This window comes from Microcaecilia unicolor, chromosome 3 (assembly GCF_901765095.1).
Source record: "Microcaecilia unicolor chromosome 3, aMicUni1.1, whole genome shotgun sequence".
In the NCBI taxonomy this organism is placed as follows: Eukaryota; Metazoa; Chordata; class Amphibia; order Gymnophiona; family Siphonopidae; genus Microcaecilia; species Microcaecilia unicolor.
Window position 1 is genome coordinate 9,239,713 of NC_044033.1, and position 18,195 is coordinate 9,257,907.

General features: G+C 42.2%; 1 protein-coding gene across 2 annotated transcripts in view; it reads right to left on the bottom strand.

Annotated features, from left to right (window-relative positions):
* Positions 1-18,195, bottom strand: part of AARS2 (alanyl-tRNA synthetase 2, mitochondrial) — a 74,264-nt gene that overhangs the window by 54,795 nt on the left and 1,274 nt on the right. For both annotated transcript variants that reach the window (XM_030195759.1, XM_030195758.1), the window contains exons 2-3: positions 13,297-13,485; positions 3,790-3,935 (exon numbers count right to left, since the gene is read on the bottom strand). In XM_030195759.1, the coding sequence (XP_030051619.1) occupies positions 3,790-3,935; positions 13,297-13,485 (335 nt within the window). The remainder of the gene's footprint in view (positions 1-3,789; positions 3,936-13,296; positions 13,486-18,195) is intronic.

Consider the following 18,195-nt stretch of genomic DNA (forward strand, 5'->3'; position numbering starts at 1 on the left):
CGCGGGAGGTGGTGGAGACGAAAACGGTAACGGAATTCAAACATGTGTGGGATATGCATAAAGGAATCCTGTGCAGAAGGAATGGATCCTCAGAAGCTTAGCTGAAATTGGGTGGCGGAGCAGGTGGGGGGAAGAGGGGTTGGTGGTTGGGAGGCTAGGATAGGGGAGGGCAGACTTATACGGTCTGTACCAGAGCCGGTGATGGGAGGCGGGACTGGTGGTTGGGAGGCGGGAAATACTGCTGGGCAGACTTATATGGTCTGTGCCCTGAAAAAGACAGGTACAAATTCAAGGTAAGGTATACACATATGAGTTTATCTTGGGCAGACTGGATGGACCATGCAGGTCTTTTTCTGCCGTCATCTACTATGTTACTAAGTTACTCTGTAAACCAGGATGGGATGATACTTGCTGTGGTTCATATTGTCCAATTTCTTTAATTAATTAACGTGGATTTGAAGATCTTAGCCAAGATCCTAGCAAATAGACTGGTCCCCCCCAGATGCCAAATTTGATTAATCCAGATCAGGCAGGTTTCAAGCAGTGTGCCAGACTACAGATAGCATTAAGAGAGTTATTCATTTAATATGGGCTGCTCATGGGTACCTTCTATGTTAATAGCAGACAATGCTGAGAAAGCATTCCATCGAGTGCACGGGGATTTTATGTTTGTGACCCTCAGGAAGGTGGGAATTGGCCAGCTTTTATAACGTGGTTAGCTGCCCTGTATGCAAATCAAGCAGCACATATTAAAATTGCATCGGGTACTTCGACACGAAAGAACTTTAACGCACCACCTCTTTATTTCTCTTCCCGAAAATGAATGCTCTATACTTGACTGCTTAATCTACTCTATCACCTATGATCTGTAATGCAATACCAACTTGTATTTCTCATGCCGGGAATGGTGATCGCCATCACGGAACAATGTAAGCCACATTGAGCCTGCAAATAGGTGGGAAAATGTGGGGTACAAATGCAACAAATAAATAAATAAATACAAATCTATTTGACCTACACTAGCAGCCTTAAATTGGGCCAAGGTACAAGGTAGGGGTGCCCACTTTCACTAGTTCTTTTTTTGTCCTGGTAAATGGAACCCTTTGCACAGCGGATTAGAGCGCTTAAGGGTCTGAGTAGGAACATAGGGAGTCAGAAGGTGCGAACCGCAAAAAATCAAAATATGTGGAAGTTAGACAATTGCTTAAGTAAAATTGCCTGTTTTTGACTTGTATATAAAATATACACATGTATCCTAATTTGTAATGTTATTAGTCCAGTAACCTTGTTTAGCTGGTGCCTAGGCATAGCTTTGTATTCCTATGTATTACATTATTTTAGCTAATATTAGTTAGGGTTACTGTATGTCTGGAGTTACCCGAACATGTCCTCTTTTTGAGGACATGTCCAGCCAACCGGGCGGGTTTTGCCAATCTCTAGCCTCCCCTCCCCTTACTTACTACTACTACTACTAACAAACATTTCTAAAGCGCTACTAGGGTTTCGCAGCGCTGTACAATTTAAACATAGAAGGACAGTCCCTGCTCAAAGAGCTTACAATCTAATAGACAAGAGAACAATCTAAAGACAAGTGAACAATCTAGAGGACGAGTGAACAGTTAGTCTGATAGGGTGGATAGATTGGGGCATTTTATATTTACTTACTACTGCCCGGGTGGTCTAGTAACCTCTTCCGCCTTCGGGGGAGGAAACTACTACTACTACTTAACATTTCTAGAGCGCTACTAGGGTTACACAGTGCTGTACAGATTAAGAAAAAGGAAAGAGCCCCCTCTTTCCTGCCCGGAGTGCTGCCCTGCATGCATCCTTCCTGTTGCTGATCTCGGCGCCAATTCAAAACAAAATATTTTATACTGCTTATCCCAGAAATAGTGGATTTTCCCCAAGTCCATTTAATAACGGTCTATGGACTTTTCCTTTAGGAAGCCGTCCAAACCTTTTTTAAATTCCGCTAAGCTAACCGCCTTTACCACATTCTCTGGCAACAAATTCCAGAGTTTAATTACACGTTGAGTGAAGAAAAATTTTCTCCGATTCGTTTTAAATGTACTACTTCGTAGCTTTATTGTGTGCCCCCTAGTCCTAGTATTTTTGGAAAGCGTAAACAGACGCTTCACCTCTACCCCTTCAACTCCACTCATTATTTTATAGACCTCTATCATATCTCCCCTCAGCCGCCTTTTCTCCAAGCTGAAGAGCCCTAGCCACTTTAGCCTTTCCTCATAGAGAAGTTGTCCCATCCCCTTTATCATTTTCGTCGCCCTTCTCTGCACCTTTTCTAATTCCACTATATCTTTTTTGAGATGTGGCGACCAGAATTGAACACAGTATTTGAGGTGCGGTCGTACCATGGAGCGATACAAAGGCATTATAACATCCTCATTTTTGTTTTCCATCCCTTTCCTAATAATACCTAACATTCTATTTGCTTTCTTAGCCGCAGCAGCACACTGAGCAGAAGGTTTCAACATACAAATCAAAGTAGGGTATACACAAAAAGTAGCACATATGAGTTATCTTGTTGGGCAGACTGGATGGACCGTGCAGGTCTTTTTCTGCCGTCATCTACTATGTTACTATGTAACGTATCATCAACGACGACACCTAGATCCCTTTCTTGGTCCGTGATTCCTAATGTGGAACCTTGCATGACATAGCTATAATTTGGGTTCCTCTTTCCCACATGCATCACTTTGCACTTGCTCACATTAAACGTCATCTGCCATTTGGACTCCCAGTCTCGTAAGGTCGTCTTGTAATTTTTCATAATCCTCTTGCGATTTAACAACTTTGAATAACTTTGTGTCACTGACAAATTTAATTACCTCACTAGTTATTCCCATATCTAGATCATTTATAAATATGTTAAAAATCAGCGGTCGCAGCACAGACCCCTGCGGAACCCCACTTTTTACCCTTCTCCATTGAGAATACTGACCCTACTTTCTGTTTTCTATCCTTTAACCAGTTTTTAATCCACAATAGAACACTACCTCCTATCCAATGTCTTTTCAATTTCCTCTGGAGTCTTTCGTGAGGTACTTTGCACACTGTCTCCCGAAATGCCCTTGCTGCTATTCTCACCCGCGTCCTGAGGGTTTCTCACCTTGCACACTCCACAGTGCACCGATGACGCTCAGTGGGAACACTGCTTTACCACCTCTGAGGAAGCCACCATTCCCTCGACTGCAGCTGTTGCACTTCCAAAGTAGTTTGCAGGTGCCTAAGCCAAGTCCCCCCCCCTCCCTTGCACCCATACAGCTGGACTTAGCACTGCCAGTTCCTTCCCAGGATAAAAGCTCAGATGACGTAAGCTTTATATTTTAATGTAAGTTTGTGAGTTTTATTTATTTATTTTTTTAAGGTTGTCGTGCTTACAAAGGAGAAAGGAAAAGAGGGGTGCGGGTCTGACCTCCAGATATGACCTTGCGGAAACCAGGCACCTGCAAAGCTCAACTGGAAACCTGTTGACCAACTGGACCAGGAGCGAAGCACTCAGAACCAGAGGCTAAACAGCATGTCCATCCACCTGCTGGAGATAGAAAATACTGAAGAGCTGGTTGATCTAGCTACAGGTATATGTCTCAGCTCAGTTCTGTGTTTTCTATCTCTACCTGCTGGTGGATGGACAATTATCCCACAGGTTCTTGAATAGTGGGAAGCTACGTAATGGAACCAAAAGTTAGGCCTGAAGCGGAGCCCCAGAACATGAAGTTCAGCATCACTTGCTTCATTCACTGCTTTAAAAAAAAAAAAAAAAAAACTTACCCCAAACTGAGCCATATCTCTCTGCAGTTATCATCTGCTTCCAGTCCCACTGATAGATCTCCCCCGAAATAGGTCACATAAAGTCGGTCCCTAGGGATTCCATACACCTGGGTAAGAAGTTCCCATGCCATGCTGCAGGCTTCTTCCTGGGGAAGGAGGACAGAGAAAGGGCATCACAGACTTCCATCTACATCCATCAACCCTTGGGTAGGAAAGCTGGTTAAACTCACATTCATACAGCCATATGCCAAAGCTCAGTGTGTCTCATAATTAAGGCACAGAGCAAGGTGAAAAGTAGAGGAACACTGAATGCAAACACAGAGAGCCCTAACCTTCAAAACAACTCCTCCTTACCCACTCTCAACTTACACAGACACCTAGTGAGGCAATCCTCTGCGTTTATCCCCTCCTTTCTTAAATTCAAATATAGTTCTCATCTCCACCATATTCTTTGGGTGGCTGTTTAATGTTCCACCACCATTTCCACAAATAAATATTTCCTTCTATTACTTCTGACTCTACCATCTTTCACCTCCATCTTATGCTCTCTTGTTCCAAAACACCTAGTCAAAGAGGTCAGACTCCCCCTGGGAAAAGAGAGACATGCTTTTATACCACAGAAGTATTTTAATGTTTCTCATATCTCCTCTTTATTTATTTATTTATTTATGACTTATATCCCACATTTTCCCACACATGCAGGCGCAATGTGGCTTACAGAGAATTAAATAAGAGTACAGACTTAACAGTTTAGGCAAGCATAAAGAAGTAAGTAGGAGGGAAGAAACTAACAAAGTGAACTAGATAGGGTAAGGAACAAGGGATGCTTTAATCAACATGGTAAATTGAGGGGTAAGTCTTAGCAAAGAGGAATGTCTTTAACAACTTCTTAAAAAGGGCATGGTCCACTTGAGTTTTAAGGTGACGAGGTAACATGTTCCAGTATTTGGGACTCCAATAACGGAAAGACGAGGCAAAGATTTTCTTATATTTAACTCCCTTACAATTCGGAAAATGGAGGTGGAGATAGGACCGAGCAGCAGGGTTGGCATTTCTAGGCGGAAGATCGATCAAGGGGAGCATGTATTCCGGAGCAGCCCCATAGATGATTTTATGTGTTAGGGAGCAGATCTTAAAAGCAATGCGCTCCTGTACCGGCAGCCAATGAAGTTTAAATCGCAGGGGGTCGGCGTGTGCGAATCTCCTTTCGTTTAGGATGAGCCTCGCCGCAGTGTTCTGAGCCGTTTGGAAAGTTTTCAATAAGGAGGCCTGGCAGCCCACATAAATACCACTACAATAATCCAGGTGGGATAGGACGAGCCAATGGACAAGGGTACGAAACAAGTCTCTGGGAAGGAGGTATCTGATGCGTCGAATCCTCCACATGGCCTGGAACATTTTTTTGGAGACCAAGTGTACATGATCAACCAGCTGGAGATGTGAATCCAGATGCACTCCTAAAAGTCTCAGGCTGTTTGCAATCGGGAGAGCAGAGCCCAGGACTGGAAGCATTGTATCAGTTACATGAGCGTGCGTGGACGAGAGAATGAGACAATGTGTTTTTTCCCTGTTCAGTCCTCTCCCCAGGACGTACATGTTTAGGTCTTTTAAGTCTGTTTCCATATGATTTATAGCAAAGATCATGGCTGAGCACCATATATGGTCACCATAACGATACAAATAAGGGTTCTTTAGAGGCTTATAGCCAGCAGGAAAAAAAGGAGATGATAGTTGCCCCTATATTCCCACCTATGCATCCAAACATCCTTCTTGCTTTTGCCTTCACCTAATGGTTAGAGCAGTGGTCCCAGAACCAGGGATGCCAGGTTGAAATTCTACGGCAGCGTCTTATGACCTTGGGCAAGTCACTTAATCCTCTCTTGCATCAGGAACAAAATTAGATTGTAAACCCTCCCGCAATAAGGAAATACCTACAGTAACATTTTGAATTACAACTGGAAAAAGGTATGAGCTAAATCCAAAATCCCTTCCCTTCCACTTTTCTATTTATGTTTGTCCACCTTAAGCTTATCAGATATGATCACTCCAAGGTCCTACTCTTCTTGTGTGCACTGAAGTATTTCATCCCCCTGTCACGGAACACCTAGCACCCCACCTGGGGCTAACCCTGCGGCCACTCAGAGACTCTGTCCCCAGCACTGCTCAAACCCGCCTGCACCTGTGCTTCATACCGATACCCTCCTCCCACTGACTAGGTCCCGTTTGCCTCAGGGTGAGTCTCCCACTCCCTGTGATTTCTAGGACACTGGGGCAACACTCCCAGAGGTTCCACAGTTCCTCGAAAGCACTCACAGACCCAAAACACAAACCATCAGGATTCTTAGTAAGTCCAAGACATCAGAGCTAATAAACTAATGGGTTTAATATCAAAGAAATAGAACAGTGGACAACATTAAAACTGGTGGAAAAACAACAAGCAATAACAGATAACTAAATAAGGATCAATATTAAAACTATCTAAACACTTTGTCACTACCTGAGTAGCACCTGGGGAGTTTCAGGAAACAAACTGCTCACAATTCTGAAATAGGGCCTCAGAGCAGAAATGTTTACCCTCTGTACTCCCTAGCTGAGAATGGGGAAAATCTAGTACCTCCAATCAAAGCCCAGAGCACCAACTTTGAAAGTATCTGTCCAATGGCACTGCAGGTTGCCTTCCCACAGGGCTTAAACTGAAAAGAAAAAAAATAGTCTTTTCTGCAACAGCTTTAAAACAGAAAACAAACAATGTTCTAGTACATATTGTGTTGTCATTGCAAGTAGTATACTATACCATACTTTGTATTGTTGTTCGAATATTTTTACTGCTCTAATTGCCTCCTGCTCATGTTTGATCTAGTGAATTCCTTCAAAAAGGCGGTCAATAAATCCTACTAAACAAATAAATAAACACCACCTCCACTGATAATGCAATTATTGTCAGTGTGAACGCTCACCTCCCACTCAATCCGTTTCTAACCCAGTCAGTCACTTTTGACCAAGAGTGCTCTGATTATTTTTAGTTGCCTATGCCTATCAAATCTATAACCAACCCAAGAACCACAACAGAAACCCTGTTCTTCCACATATGCAAAAAGGAATTCTGGATCCACAGAAACTCCTCCAACAACTGGACTTGATCTAAGAATTTTTTCCTCAGGAAAAAGGAAGAGATAGAGGAGCACTTTTGATACTACATCCAAGTCCAATTGTAGAGGTTTTGGTGAAAATGCTTAAAATTCTTATCCCAAACACATCCAAACCAGCCAGAATAGCAAAGCATGCAGACATACCACTCTATAATGGAAAAAATGGAGGAAAAAGGGCCTCAGTAGATGCCCTGGCCAACATCCTGCTATAAAGCACATATACTAGTCGGCAACACAAGGCTGTTCGATCATAGGCTCTCCTTAAAAAACCTCCTAACAAATTTCAAAAATAGAGCGATGTAAACTTTGTTTTTCTTTTTTGTGTATTTCTTTCTTTCTTGAAAAATGGAATATTTTCTTAAAAATTTAAACACTGATTGGGTCCCTTTCTCTCTACAGTCCACTGCACTGACCACTAGCCTACTCCTGGAACCAGCTTGCTGCTCTAATAGGAATGGCCATAATATCTGAAGCTGTCACAGATCTTGTTCTGTACTGTGACATCTTCAGGGGGTGGAAGGGGGTCAGTGACCACTAGGGGATTAAGGGGGAGTTATACCTTAATCCCTCCAGTAGTCAAGCTGGTCAGTTAAAGCACCTTATTGTGACTTAGTCATGATTGAAACAGGACCAGATTTAAAAAATCCCAATTTTTGCCCTAGACATTTTTTATCTTGATCCATTATCTCAGGAAAACAGCCAAATTCTGAGCCTGCCCAAACCCCACCCAACACATGCATCCTTGTGATTTAGATAAACTGTGGAGAAATCAGTCTCAAATCTGAGTTTTGAAAACTGCAACTTGGACGTTTTCTTGTTTTCCATCTGGTGCTTTGTGACGCTTTTGAGACATTTTTTCTCTTTTGAAAATGAGTACCGCAGTGTCTCCATATATGTCTCTAGCAAGGCTTCATTTAAAGTACTGCAGACAAAGGGCGTGTCAAGATAGCGCCGAGAGCGGACGCTCGGTGAGATCGCTCCAGCCAGTTCTGCTAATTTTTGTTTTGTCGGGAATTATGCCTCATTCTAAAAGAAAGGGAGCAGTCCGGATAGTTCCCCCACCTACTGGGACGTCCACGCCAGCGAGAACGGGACTGGAGCGTTTCTTCCCCGCTCTTTCTCAGGCAGTAAGCGGGGTGGATTCCTTGGCGGGAGTATCTGGTGAAGCAGAACCCTCGCCGGAATGCGAAATATCTCTTTCCCCCCGCCGCTCTCTAAGATTCCTCCAAGCCCAGCAGTCGGGGTGAGCCGGCAGGAGAAGCTGACGGACACCGGAAGAGTGGAAGTTGGCGGACCCAGTGGGGTGACCGACTCACCGATAACATCTAAATCTGCTGGGAAGGAAATGGAGGTTAATCTGGGGACAATATGGCTGAAATTACTAGAAATGGAAAAAACCCTTCAACAGTCGTCTGGAGAGGTAAAAACCTTAGGTGTTAAGATGCAAGAATTGAAAGACTCTGTTGATACGATTAAACAAGATTTTTCACAGAAAATTGAGAATTTACAAAATGAGGTGGTACAAACAAACGAATTTAAAGCTGCTGTGATAAAAGACAACGTGGATATCAGGAGAAAACTTGAACATATTGAAAATCACAATAGGAGATTGAACTTGCGCCTGCTTAATTTTCCTAAATTGTATGGGGTTTCTCCCCAAGATTTATTTACTAGATTTCTTAAAGAAAATTTAAAATATCCTCAAGAAGCAATTCCTCCATTAGAAAAAATTTACTTTATACCAAATACGATTAAAAAAACAGATGAGGCAATAAATGTTCAACCTGGAAATGAAATGGACGTGGAAAATCTAACAGCGATTTTGGAACAGTCAATAGAAACTGCCACTGAAAGGGCGACTTTGTTGGTGTCTTTTCTTTTTCAACAGGACTTGAATGCTGTAATGAGACTTTACTTTAAAACAACAAATCACAATTTTGGTGGAGAAAAAATATGGTTGTATCCAGATGTAACAAAAGTGACTCAGCAAAAGCGAAAACAGTTTCTTTCAATGAGATTAAAAACAATAGAATTGGGAGGTTCCTTTCTGTTAGCATATCCATGCAAATGTATTGTGAGGTTTAATAATACTAAATATGTTTTTTATGTTCCTGATCAGCTTAAGTTGCTCCTAGATTCAAAACAACGATAGAGATAACAAAATAGTAGACTGAGAAATGCGGTGTCACCATTTTCTTATAGAAATTGTTAATGCAAAGGTAGCTTCACCTATTCTAAACCCCCCAACTTTTTGAGGTCTAAGAAAGCCCTTTAAAGTGTAATGTTAAAAGATTATGTAAGAAATGTTCTATTTTGTGGCTGTTTTTTACTTAACAGTAATTTTTCTGTTTAAGTTTAAAGTAAATTAATAAAAATTATGAAATATAAAGTACTGAAGACAATTCTGGTGACCCACACTTTCAAAAGGATACAAGTTGTATGGAGTTGATCTAGAGGGCAGCTACTAAGATGATGGTCTGCATCATAATGCAAACAGGTATAAAGATCGAAATGAGTCTACCCTGGAGGAGAGGCGAGATAGGAGAGATCTGATAAAGACATTTAAATACTTCCAAATTACGAATGCACAGGAGGAAAGCCTCTCTCAATGGGCACAATGCACTGGAATCAGAGGGTCACAGGATGAGGGTAAAAGAAGGTAGACTTGAGAGTAATCTAAGGAAGCATTTCTTCACAGAAAGGGTGGGTGGTGGATGAAAGAAACAGCCTCCAGCTGAGGCAGTGGAGACGAGGACTACATCTGAATTCAAGAAAAGACTGGGACAAGCACAAAGGACTTCTGATGATAGACCGGGAGAGATCAGCAGTTAGTGTGGATGAATTAAATGCTTAATATTGAATTCAATTTGTGATCAATATCAAGAGCTGGTCCTTTTATACAGTTTATGACCCTACTCATTTCATTTATCTTTGCTTTTTAATTTAGATGTCAAGTTTAACTCAGACAGCCTTTCATTGTCCTAGAACCAAATATTTGCACACACCTCCACAGAGGCCTACCCCACAGCATGTGCTGGTCCCCGATTGGCTTTCTGTGCTTTAGGTAGGAGAATTTTCTCATCTTTATTTTAGATTTTTTCATTCCTTATCATATCAGTCTACTTTAGAGGGTTTTGTTTGATTACACTTCATAAGACGCATTAGTGCATAAAGTGAATTTTGAACCCTGGTTCTCCATCTATCACTCTAACCACTAGGTCACTACTCCTTTCAACATCTCACCACCCTGTGAGACAGCATGACATCAAAAGGTTGAAGCTGGTTCTCCCCGCAGCAGCCATCTTGGTTTGTCCAAAACAAACTAGCAGCTGATGCACCCATGCTGTCAACATTCATTGTTATTTTATCTCAGTTATAGTTAGAAACATGCCAGCTTGTGCAGCATATGGATGTACACAGAGGAAGTATCAAAATGGAATACTCTTTCATCAGTTACAGTCTATGTGTGTGTGAGAATGAGAGAAGTGAATCCTGCCACCACAGTACAGTGTGAGAGAGAGACTGCATGGAAGCCACTGCATTGGTAGCACACACTATCAAAAAAGAAAAATAAAATGCTTCTCCAAAAATGATGTTTTTTTTTGTTGTTGTTGGACAGATCAACACCATATCAACCCAAACCATTCATTCAGGCAAGTGGAGCTATGCTCAGGCTCATTAGCAGGCGGAAAAAAAAAAATCAGCTTTGTTTCTGCTCAATGTGCTAAAAGCACATTACAGAGGGCTGGTTCTCCTACTACTTACTACTACTACTTAACATTTCTAGAGCGCTACTAGGGTTATGCAGCGCTGTACATATTAACAAAGAAGGACAGTCCCTGCTCAAAGGAGCTTACAATCTAAAGGATGAAATGTCAAGTTGGGGCAGTCTAGATTTCCTTAGGTGCCTAAGGCGACATTGAAGAGGTGGGCTTTGAGCAAGGCTTTGAAGATGGGCAGGGAGGGGGCCTGGCGTATGGGCTCAGGGAGTTTATTCCAGGCATGGGGTGAGGCAAGGCAGAAAGGGCGGAGCCTGGAGTTGGCGGTGGTGGAGAAGGGTACTGAAAGGAGGGATTTGTCTTGAGAGCGGAGGTTACGGGTAGGAACGTAAGGGGAGATGAGGGTAGAGAGGTAAGGAGGGGCTGCAGATCGAGTGCATTTGTAGGTTAGTAGTTATTATTTATCACACGTATCTCTAATTTTTTTTTTTTTTTTTTTAAATCCACTCAGCTTCTGGCATGTGACTGAATGCTGGCGGAGTATGGGAGCCTTGGTATTTTAAGAATGAGTGGGATGTTTTAATTGACTTTTATAAACCTACGACTACTCATTTCTATAGCGCTACTAGACGTACGCAGCGCAAACCTCTACTTTTATTATTATTTTGGGATTTTTTTTTTTTATAATATGGCAAATTCAACAGGAAAAAGTCAAACCAACCAGTGGAGGAAAGGACTGGCTTTTCTGGATGAGCTGCAGTAGTTTCACCAGAGCCTACAGTGCAGCACTGAAATCCATAATACTGCACTGCAAATAACAAAGCAAGTTCTACAGCACTTACAAAAAAACATCTCACTTTCATTTAAATAGCTTTTCTGTCTGCAACTTGAATAATAATAGAAAATGGCAGAACAATTCCCCTTAAGTAGTCACCTAAAGAATAGTTCTATGTTATCCAGTGATGTCCTACATGTGAATATAACCCCTCCTCCACTTTATAGACTCCTCAAAAACTCCCCAACCCCCTTTACATCCCCCCCCCCCCCCGTAAGAAAGAGAATGCCAAAACCAAGGTGGTTTAATAAAACCTCATGTTTGCTATTGCTTTCAATAGCGTTTGCTATTGTTTTGGACAAATCAATATGGCAGCGAGCTCTGCCCACTGGCTTCAGCCTGTATAATGGGTCAGATATGATCATGCTGTCTCCGGTCATTAAACCTCCTTGTGCCAGACAAAGACCCAGCCATGGACAAACAAGCAAACAGGGACTGCATAGACTTACCACTGCTACCATCTGCTGAAACTGAGAACACACTGACTTTCAGGGGACTGCACAGCTCACTTATAGGCTTACCTGAAACTCAGTAGTTCTCAGTCTTCATCTGCTGGTAGGAGTGCACAACCCATCTGTGCCGGTCTAGAGGGACGTGTAGAATTATAGTACAGTCTGAGGCCTGCTGGAAAAGCAAGGCCCAGCCTAAAGCCCAGACTGAGGCCTGAATGGAAAAAGATTGGTCAAGGAATCTGGAATCAAAATGGAATCTCTCATCTGTAAAATGGCTTCCTTTACTTCTGTATCTGAGTTAGAGGAGACTTGTTTTTGCAGTTGGAAAATGATGAAATATCTTAAGATCTTCAGGTAGCAACAGGGGAATAGGGAAGTCCCAAAATAAGATAGGGGTGGGACCATCTGTCCGAAAGGGAGGGAGACTTCCTGAGGAGCATCTGCGGTTGGGCATGAAAAGGAGTAAACAAGTTTATCATAGGAATGTATGAGAGCCCACTGATTTGAATGCAAGCAAAAAGATATAAAAGACTGATCAAATGTAGGTGGGGTTGGAGATCTCCAAGGCTGCCATACTGACAGACGGACCTCCACTCCTGCCTGTGTAACTGATTGCCTTGTATTGCTTTGGTAAGAATAAAGCCATCTTTGAAACCGATCTTCTCTCTTTCTTATACATTTAGAGGTATAACTAACCACTTGGGTTGGAATGGGTAATAGGGAGCACCTATATTTTCCTACACAAACACAGAGTCAGATTATTAGGAGAAGCCTACTAGAAGACCTCTCTGGTGTGTGGGCGACTGACCAGCATACCAGAGGGGTCCCATGGGTCAGTTAACCCCGCATAAAATTTAGACGCTATGGAAGATGCTGCTTTTAATAAGACTTAAAAAAAAAAACAACCAAAAGAACTACAGTGGAAGGTGCTCTCATATTACCTGTGCCCTGCTCTGTTGGCCCTATAGTACCTAACCCATACGTAAATGGGGATGTAGAAGAAATAGAGAAAAATACACAAGTATGTATGATGGCTCCATTATAAAAGCCAGATGGGAAGTGATGTGAAGGAAGGCCCATGAATAATGGGCTCCTGAAAGCCAGACAAAAAAAAGCAGCAGAATGAAAAGCAGCATTGCAGGAGATAAACATAAAAAAACATAGAAGATACTGAAAATACAAAGTCCTGGGAAGTGCATTACGTGAGGTATCTTTAGGACAGCAGCCCAATCTTAACACCTTGGTGAGAGGGGGGGGGGGGGGGGAAGAAAAGTGTAAAGAACTGGTGTTCTCTCAAGACCCACACATGCATACAGCTCTACAGAAAACCAAGCACAAGACGGAGCCTTTACCTTAAAGTAATCTCCGAAGGACCAGTTTCCCAGCATCTCAAAGAAGGTATGATGGTAGACATCTCTGCCCACATCCACAAGATCATTGTGCTTCCCGCCAGCACGCACACACTTCTGGCTGTTAACCACCCGGCGGTACTGTGCCATTTCACTGCGTGGGTCCACCGTTCCCAGAAATATAGGTTTAAACTAGAGAGAAGCAGATTCAATATCTTAAACAGTATTACTATTTACATGAAGTCATTTACATAAACAGCAAAACAAGCTACATGAATTTACATAAAGAGCAAAACAACAATCTACAATCACTCCGATCCCATCAAAGTTACTTTTCCCCACTTGAATGCAAATTATACAATCACTCTAGTCTCATTTCATCCTATATAACTAGAAATACATAATCTTAAGATGTAGTTGTCAGCATTCGTTGTCTAGCGTATGGTCCCAGGTCCAGTTCACAGAGGCAGTGGGTTCCCAAGAACACACAATCCACACGGGTTTGGATATATATAGAAAGTATAATGTATTTACATATATAGGCTCACAGCACTTAGTACAGGTAAATATTACAATGCTGTAACTGTGTGTGTGGGTTTAGATGGGAATCAATGAGAGAAAGGTAAGAATGGTGGTGGGGGGGGGGGGGTGCAGAGAAAGAGAGAAGCCTTGGGGTAGGGCTGAAAATGTGTGTGTGCAGTGAAAGAGAAAGAGCCTAAGAAAGCAGAGCCATGTGCTCAGAGAGAAAGCTTTGGGGTAGGGCTGAAGAATAAAGGGGGGCCAGAGCCAGGGGCTCTGGTGGCTGAAGATGTGTGTGTGCAGAGAGAGAAAGAGAGCAACAGCACCAGAGCCATGTGCTTTGATTTTTATACCTAACAGGAACAGAGAGGGATCAAATAATTTCTTTCCTTCCAGCCTTTGTTATCAGATCTTTCCTTTGCAAACTCCAGTTTAATTTCCTGATGTAAGGAAGGTGAGCATTTTCTCAGGTTTTAGTCTTTGAAGTCCCTAGTTTTGGAGCCTCTCTGTCTGGCTTTCATTATTCTCAGAGAGCCCTGCTCCCAGATGCCCAGAGAGGACAAAGGTATGTTAGTTAGGGGTACTTGTGAAAACAAAGGGCTAGCAGGCAGCTGGGCACCATTTGGTCCATTTGCCATCCTCAGGGCTTACTGAGAGAGGGGGGAGTTACCAGAAGCTGGTTTCATATTAATCTAAGTATGTCCAGCAATCCTGACATCTCCACCACTTTTTTTTTTTTTTTTTGTGAAAGGAGGCAAGATGGAAGCAAACCTGGATACTTGATCTGTCCAAAGGATACATTATCACATTATTAACTTGCACACCAATATTAACAACAGGGTAAATAATTGTATGTTGTCCTGACCATGGAATCAAAGTATAGATAGAACATCCTTGTTGTGAACAGATTGGAACACTAACCAATCAAGGTGAGCTATAGCAAATACCGGTAATTTAGTGCTAGCCATCTGAACAAGAGATGGTGGCCAGTGGCCTAACTTAAACGTGATCAGAATTTCCTTTAAGATAGTAATAAGCTCGATCTGTATTTGATCATAGGCCATAGCCCATGAAATATTCTTTCCCAACCTGTATGCTTCATGTGCTAAAGTCACAATTTTCTGTTCTATAATGGGTGATATAAGAGCAAAGGTATTTACAATTACATTAGATAGTTTAGCTGAAGCCTCACTAATAATATGTTGTGAGGTAAACCCTTCAGAAGCATGTTGGGCTGTGGATCCCATCTTATTCAGGAGCACTTCTATATAAATTGTATTAAGGGGAGACATGATAGAGGTATATAAAATAATGAGTGGAGTGGAACAGGTGGATGTGAAGCGTCTGTTCACGCTTTCCAAAAATACTAGGACTAGGGGGCATGCAATTAAACTACAGTGTAGTAAATTTAAAACAAATCGGAGAACATTTTTCTTCACCCAACGTGTAATTAAACTCTGGAATTCATTGCCGGAAAATGTGGTGAAGGCGGTTAGCTTAGCAGAGTTTAAAAAGGGGTTGGACGGTTTCCTAAAGGACAAGTCCATAAACCGCTACTAAACGGACTTGGAAAAATCCAAAATTCCAGGAATAACATGTATAGAATGTTTGTACATTTGGGAAGCTTGCCAGGTGCCCTTGGCCTGGATTGGCCGCTGTCATGGACAAGATGCTGGGCTCGATGGACCCTTGGTCTTTTCCCAGTATGGCATTACTTATGTACTTATGGCTCTCAGTGCAGTTCCTGTGCCCCCTAAAATGGTGTCCAATAATTCCCGCTTGTATCTAGATGGATTGGCTGGGGGTGTGACTGACTGCATATCCAACCACGTATTAAGCACATGTATGCGGTTGGCAACAAATAGAGCAGTTTGGATATTTGGTAGTGACCATACTTTAGGAAACAGCTCCCAGATGCCCAGAGAGGACAAAGGTAGGTATGTTAATTAGGGGTACTTGCAAAAACAAAGGGCTAGCAGGCAGCTGGGCAACATTTGGTCCATTTGCCATCCTTAGGGCTTCCTGAGGGAGGGGGGAGTTATCAGAAGCTAGTTTCATATTAATCTAAGTATGTCCAGTTAGTGTATCTAGATTCCGGTTGATGTAGTGTATCTAAATTTTCAGAAAGCGTTTGATAAAGTTCCTCATGAGAGACTCCTGAGAAAATGAAAGAGTCATGGGATAGGAAGCAGGGTTCTGGTGTGGATTGGGAATTAGTTGTTGGACAGAAAACAGAGGGTAGGGTTAAATGGTCATTTCTCTCGATGGAGGAGAGTGAAACATGGGGTGCTACAGGGATCTGTACTGGGACCGATCATATTTAACATATTTATAAATGACATGGAAATCTGAACCACAAATGAGGCAATTAAATTTGCAGATGATTCAAACCTATTCAAGGTTGTTAAAACATAAGCGGACTGTGAAACATTGCCGTAAGACCTTAGGAAATTGGAAAACTGGGCATCCAAACAGAAGATGAAATTTAATGTGGACAAATGTAAGGTGATGCACACTGGAAAGAATCCGAATCAGTTACCTGATGCAAGAAAAAGATCTAGGTGTCGTTGTAGATAATACAATGAAATTTTCTGCTCAGTGTGCAGTGGAAGCCAAAAAAGCAAACAGAATGCTAGGAAATATTAGGAAAGGGATGGTGAATAAGACCAAAAATACTACAGTGCCTTTGTATCGCTCCATGGTGCGACCGCACCTTGAGCATTGCATTCTGTTCTGGTTGCCGTGTCTCAAAAAAGATATAGCAGAATTAGAAAAGGTTCAAAGAAGAGCAACCAAAATGTTAAAGTGGATGGAACTCCTCTCGAATGAGGAAAGGCTAAAGAGGTTAGGGATCTTCAGCTTGGAAAAGACACGGATGAAGGGAGATATGATTGAGGTCTACAATCATTGAGTGGTGTAGAATGAGTAGTAGTAAATCGATATTTTACTCGTTCCAAAAGTACAAAGACTAGAGGACACTTGAGGAAGTTACATGGAAATACTTTTAAAACAAACAGGAGGAAATAGTTTTTCATTCAAAGAATAGTTAAGCTCTGAAACTCTGACGGAGGATGTAGTAACAGTGGTTAGCATATCTGGGTTTAAAAAAGGTTTGTACAAATTCCTGGAGGAAAAGTCCATAGTCTGCTATTAAGACAGACACTTGCCCTGGGATTTGTAGTGTGGCGTGCTGTCACAATTTGGGTTTGTGCCAGGTACTTGTGACCTGTCTTGGCCAATGTTTGGAAAACAGGATACTAGGCTAGATGGACCATTGGTCTGACCTAGTATGGCTACTCTTATGGTTTTAGAATAAGTTTAAATACAGCTTTAAAGGTTAAAATAGAACTCTGGCATTAAGTACACTCACCTAACATCTATCACCAACTTCTGAATCCATCTGCCGTGTGGCTCCTACTTTCCCCTCCGTATGCTGTATCCACCCCCTTGTCTCAGGAGTCCCTCACCTCCTCCATGTCGACATATTCTGTGCCCATGCTCCTTCCTCTATCTCCTGACTTCTATGTCAGGGTTGCCACATGGTGAATGTTTTTCTAGCCCACCTTACTCCAGAAAGTAGCTATGTCTTTATACTAAAAAAAAAAAAAAACAACAACTTGCGATTTTGGTGATAGCGAATCTACTATATTGTGCTGTGTTCTGTTTAGTATGAAGGTAATCAATAGAAATAAAACATGGAAAAGAAAATAAGATGATACCTCTTTTATTGGACATAACATAATTCATTTCTTGATTAGCTTTCGAAGGTTGCCCTTCTTCGTCAGATCAGAAATAAGCAAGTGTTGGTAGATGAGAGTGAGGCATATTTTCAAAGCACTTAGCCTTCCAAAGTTCCATAGAAACCTATGGAACTTTGGAAAGCTAAGTGCTTTGAAAATATGCCTCAGTATATATAAGTGAAACATCAAAGCATTTTAGCATTCTCGCTTAGACTACTGCAACTTGCTTCTCACAGGTCTTCCACTCTGCCACCTCTCTCCTCTTCAATCTGTTCAAAATTCTGCTGCACGATTATGTTATGCCCATATCAGCCCTCTCCTGAAGTCACTTCACTGGCTCCCTATCCGTTTCCGTATAAAATTCAAGCTCCTCATTGACTTATAAGTGCATTCACTCTGCAGCTCCTCACTACCTCTCCACCCTCATCTATCCCTACACTCCCTCCCAGGAACTCCGTTCACTAGGCAAATCTCTCCTAATTGCACCCTTCTCCTCCATCGCTAACTCCATACTCCGTATGCCTGGAATGGACTTCCTGAGCCGTTACAACTAGCTCCATCCCTGGCCACCTTCAAATTCCGGCTTCAGGCCTACCTGTTTGACTTACTGGTAACCTTTATCTTGTCCTCCTCTCTCCAATAG